The sequence below is a fragment of the Poromitra crassiceps genome, assembly GCF_964638095.1.
Source record: "Poromitra crassiceps genome assembly, chromosome: 12".
In the NCBI taxonomy this organism is placed as follows: domain Eukaryota; kingdom Metazoa; phylum Chordata; class Actinopteri; order Beryciformes; family Melamphaidae; genus Poromitra; species Poromitra crassiceps.
The window spans coordinates 18,441,161-18,446,314 of NC_139632.1; the positions used below are offsets into that span (position 1 = coordinate 18,441,161).

Genomic DNA, 5,154 nt, shown 5'->3' on the forward strand with positions numbered 1-5,154 from the left:
AAATAACAAGACACACAACACAACACACATCCTTCATCTGCCAGTCAACAACAGGGCACTAGTCTGCCCAGAGCAGCTGGCTGGTGAGGGTCGTTCCCCAGGCAATAGCCGGCACCGGCCATAACAGAAACAGCACGTTCACTCGCTATTATTACGTCTGATTCATCCTCTCAAAGCAACATCTGACAGACATAACAGCCACTCGAGACACACCAGCGTGCATATCAATGTCACTGTGAACGCTGTTTAGGCTATCCAGGAATTCTGTGAATGTCTGCACTGCAGCATGTTTGTATGTAGTGTACACTCTGGACCAAGCACTCGCTATCACCAGCGGGCTATTATATAAGCCTCTAAGTTCATAGAGCCATCTCTCTCTGTGTCACGCGCGCGTGCCGTGTACACACAAATAGCAGCTCTTACCTGAATTAATGTTTAACGTGACTGCATTCTGAATGATGCTGTCCAAAATAAAACGTATTTCTGCACCTCTGTTTAGCAAAGTTGTCTGTTGCCGTGCAGGAGGAGGGGGACACAGGAGGACTCTAGGTAAGCTACGCGGGCTCTCTGTTTCTCTTTCTGGCAAACTAATCTATAGAGGCCTGCACCTTCCATTTAGATCTATAGCTATCTATAGTCGTAGTTATCCTAGCCGCTGAGCTGCGGCTGCGTGCGAGTAACAGGACTCCAGTCCCGCCCAGAGCGCCGCCAGCCTGAGCCGGTTGCCTGGGCTGACCCACTGACCCACTTTCTGCCTGCTGCTGCCAAGGAGAGCCTCTGGTGGAGGGGAGGAAAGAGGGAGGAAGGGGGGAGAAACTGGGGGGGTAAAAGTAACGCGTGAGGAGGAGGACGAGAGAAGGAGAAGGGGCAAAGGGAGAGAGACAGTGAAAGTGAGTGAGCCCTGCAGCCAGAGAGAGGGCGAGAGAGCCTGGTATCTGTCAGCTGTTTGAGGCCTGGCACAGCAGCCTCAGCTAGCAGCAGCTCGCAGCCGAGAGCGCTCGGCTTCCCGCGCAATATCGCCCGCCACTACTAGGGCTAACTTCCGCCAACGCTCACACGTGCATGCGCACACACGCCGCACCACACACACGCCCCATAACACAGGAAACCTCCTACTATGCCTCTCAACACAAAGTGTCTTCGGGCTAGCACGCATCAGACAAAGTGACATCTGATCTGCCTGACCCTCATCAGCAATCAGACAAGAAAAGCACACGTAAATAAAGACATTTTGTAGAAATATGAATAAATACTAAGACTAAATAAACACGGTAATGCAGATAACGGTTGGCTGTGCTGCTAATGCTGAATGAGCTACTACTACTACGACTGTACAGTATGTACTGTATTGTATTGTTACTGTACTGTATACATACAGTAGCACAGTGGTTACACAAAGAGTGTAGGGTATGAGTAAGTGGGGATATACAGGTGTATGAGTCTGTCTGAGTGTATGAAAGAGAGAGAGTGAGTGAGAGTAGCAGAGACGCTGAGGAGGGGAGGGAGGTCACCTACTCACACAGACGGCACACAGTAGCAACAGAGCGGAGCTGCGGCTAAAAATAAACACCGTCTTAGAGAGAGGGGGAGACGAAAAGAAAGTGAGACTCTCTTCTCAGCCCCCTCCCCCCCCCCCAAACCCATTGTGGGTAGTAGAACTGACGCATGCACCGCCTCCTCTCTCCTCCACCTCTTCCTTCTATATCTCTTTACCTCAGACAGCGTGACGCACCATGGGTGTGTAGGAGCTTAACACTGCTCCACTACGCACACCTCAGCCCACAAGAAAAGGGAGTGCCCTTCATCTGAAGTGTCTTACTTATTGACTGTATCAAATATGGATGGTATGTCTGGGCTGGGCTAGCAGCTAAATTCTAACTTTGCTGAATGGATAGAACGGGAGATTTACCCCACCCTGACCACGCCCCCAGCCAGGCTGAGCCAGCTATCCCAGCGTCTATGACGAGACATCGCCTCAACCTATAGCGGTAGGAAGTGGAGACAGACACGGCGTCCATATATTTATACAGTCAATCAATGGTCTTACTCATTATAGTGTGTGGTGGTGGTGGCCCTACGTACCAGCATGGCTTCAGCCGCCCTGATCTGTTCTGGTGGTTCATGAGAGGAAGTGTGGGATAAGTTCTCTGAGGCTTCAGGTGATTGGTGTATACTGACTGCTGGTCACACACTTAGCTCATGGGGAACTGCCTTGACCCACCCATTTGTTTCATCTTGACAGATTACACCAGAGGTCACATGTTTACGACATCTTTCTGCAGTTCAGCCGGCCGGACATCTTTTGACCATATCGGTCAAATCCACAAATACGATGGTTGTTTGCACATCTCAGTGGTTCACCAACACGTCCCTTTTTCTTAAAGGATGTGATCGGATTTTCTTGAGTTTGACTACAGGAATTACAGCAGTGTAAAAAATGGTGGCGTGAAGTATACACACACAGGTGAGCAGCACAGAGACGCTAAGCAGTACTTAAGCAGCATGTCTTTAAAAACATGCTATGGAGGCCTGGTTAGCACGCACACCCACAACCAGATGAACAAAGAACTGCACAGCACCAGAGGTGTTCTTCATATGGAAGCATTTACAGATGCACAGATGTGGGGATTTAGTGAGACCAGGGGGAGAGAAAGACAGACAGACAGACAGAGGGAGAGAGACAGAGAAAGAAAGAAAGAAAGAAAGAAAGAAAGAAAGAAAGAAAGAAAGAAAGAAAGAAAGAAAGAAAGAAAGAAAGAAAGAAAGAGGCTTTCTAACAATGCATAACACAACAGTCATGGTCTGTGTTGTGAATCTACAGCACAGACCACGCTGTGTTCGTGCTCTGTGGGTGAGATAACTAATCTTCGTGCTCTGTGGGAGTGGAGGATACTGGAATCTGATGGAGTGGGATCAGTAGCTACTAGTGAGCAACTCAACAAGGGAAGATGACTACAAAAAGTTATGATTCAAATGTGATTGGGCGGGCGGGGGAAACATTGCTACAAAACAGACAACATGCATGCATGCATTCCTGATTAAGTCTATGAATGTGTTGTGCAGCAACGCAAAGTTGGACCTGGATCTCATATCCTCTCTATGGTCCCAGTCCCTGGAGAGTTGACCATATGGACAGAAGAGGAGGAGCACGAGGAGAGGAAGTCTGTGCAGCCTTTCGCTTTGAAAACAGGAGGAGAGCTCCACATGAATAGGCTCCATATTGCAGAACTCCACAGGCAGGCCTTTTCCAAAAATAAGGAGTGTCAGCTGTTCCCAATTCAATTCAAGACAAGACATTGAAGGCAAGTCCCTGTATAAATGGCTAGTATCAACTAGGGCAACAGTTTATTAAATTCCTGACATGCTTATCCTCATGCTTATCCCTAGAGACAGACCACAACATGAGGAAGTGGGCTAGGCTGTAATAGTGATGGGCTTCTTTCCTGGAGGGAGGAACCCCACACGTCTTATCAGTCCCCAGGCTGGCGTAAAGGGAGGGTCACTCAGTCAGCCAAGGCAAAGTGAGCAGAGGCTGATTGCATCAACGGCAGTAATATTGACTGAGTGAGCAGAGACTGGGTTTCATTTTGTAATGGAAGCAAAATAGTGCACAAATGCCAGACTAGGTAGAGTATACAGTATGTGTGTGCGGAGAGAACTTAGATAAAAGAAAGAACCCACTTAAACATTCAGAGAAATTTGGCTATTCTCAGCAGCGACTGTCTCACCACATTCCGCAATTACTATAAATGCGAAACACAGTTAAAGCGAACTATATACCGCTGAAGAAACCACAGACCTTTCAACTTGAACTACTTCCCTTTCCGTTTCTCGCTGATGAGTCGGCTGCAATCAAACACTGACGTGTGTTGATAGCATTTTACGCATAAATGTAACACGCCTACAGACTAGTCAGACTATACATTTGAGAGAGAAACAATCTTTCGGTGTATGAATGACTGCAACTGCACGAGGCAGGGATCTACCTCCGTGAACAAAGCAGGGATTCACTGGATGTATACAGTTCCAACTATCCAACACAACCAGCTTGCCACAGTCTTACAAGGATGTCGTGGGACGATAACAGAAAGCAGCCATGGAATGCAGTACTACGACTCACATGCATGCAGATGCAGCTGGCCAACATCTGAAATGTAAACAGTCACAAGAAGCCACTACTGCACTCTCACAAACCTGATAACCCTCCTGTTTACAACACACCACCCATCTTCTTGTTCATTTATCAGATGTCTCTGTGCCAGTGTCTGGGACCTTCTAAAGTGTAGTGTAAGATATGTGTTTGTTTACTGGTGTCGTGTGACACGACTTGTGACATGCACTTGATTTCCCTATATGGGGGAAGAATCAAGACAAATGTCAGGAACACGTTTCGACACCAAAAGGCAACATTGACTGAAATGATCCCTGACATGGCGCTCCATGTGAAAGCTTGAATCGTCCAAGCTTTCAAAAAAAGAGTCCACCAGAAGCCTGGGGCTGCTCCACTTTTGCAGAGGGCATCTCTAGCTATCGTCCTCCTCGGTTGTCCTCAGTGTAACTTAATATCTGGCTCAGCTCACTTGCATATCATGCTCATGCAAAGTCCTTCAACGAGTTTCTGGCTCTCTCTCTAACTCTACAGAACCACAGTAATAGCCACAAAGTTCAGGTCATGTTTTGGCTAGTCGTGGCAGACCCCTGTCTGTCTGTCACCGACACCAACCACCCCGACCCGTGTGACCCGGTTGGCCGTACAAGCATGCCATGGGTCTCTGGCTAGCTAGCCCATGTTAGCAGCAAGGAGCTAGCTAACAAAGACAAAACACAGACCAAATCTCAACACATTATCAGCCGGCTTTCCAGTTTAATACTTACGTATACTGGTAATGGCCACGGGTAGCCAGCAGGTTCAGCTCCGACCGGCGATTTGAGCTTGAGCTCCTTTTCGCCCATTCTCCACTTGACGGTGGCTCGCTGTGATGATAGCTAGCTAGCGTTAGTAGCTTTCGGATAGCTAGCTGGTCGGTTAGCGAGCGAGCTACAACGTGAACATTCTGCAAGAAAACAATGTTGAAACGGCACAAAACAAACCCGATGTCGACGCCCGTCGCGTAGGTAACACGCCCGCTGTAAAGTCAAGTGTATAAATATATC

The 5,154-nt window shown here is 48.1% G+C and overlaps 1 protein-coding gene across 1 annotated transcript in view; it reads right to left on the reverse strand.

The window, feature by feature from the left end:
* dot1l (DOT1-like histone H3K79 methyltransferase) overlaps positions 1-4,953 on the reverse strand; it is a gene marked incomplete at both ends in the record, with an annotated part of 28,004 nt that extends 23,051 nt beyond the window's left edge. Inside the window, one exon of the mRNA XM_083647111.1 lies at positions 4,876-4,953. Coding sequence (XP_083503237.1) covers positions 4,876-4,953 — 78 coding nt within the window. The remainder of the gene's footprint in view (positions 1-4,875) is intronic.
* Between the last annotated feature and the right edge of the window lie 201 nt (positions 4,954-5,154).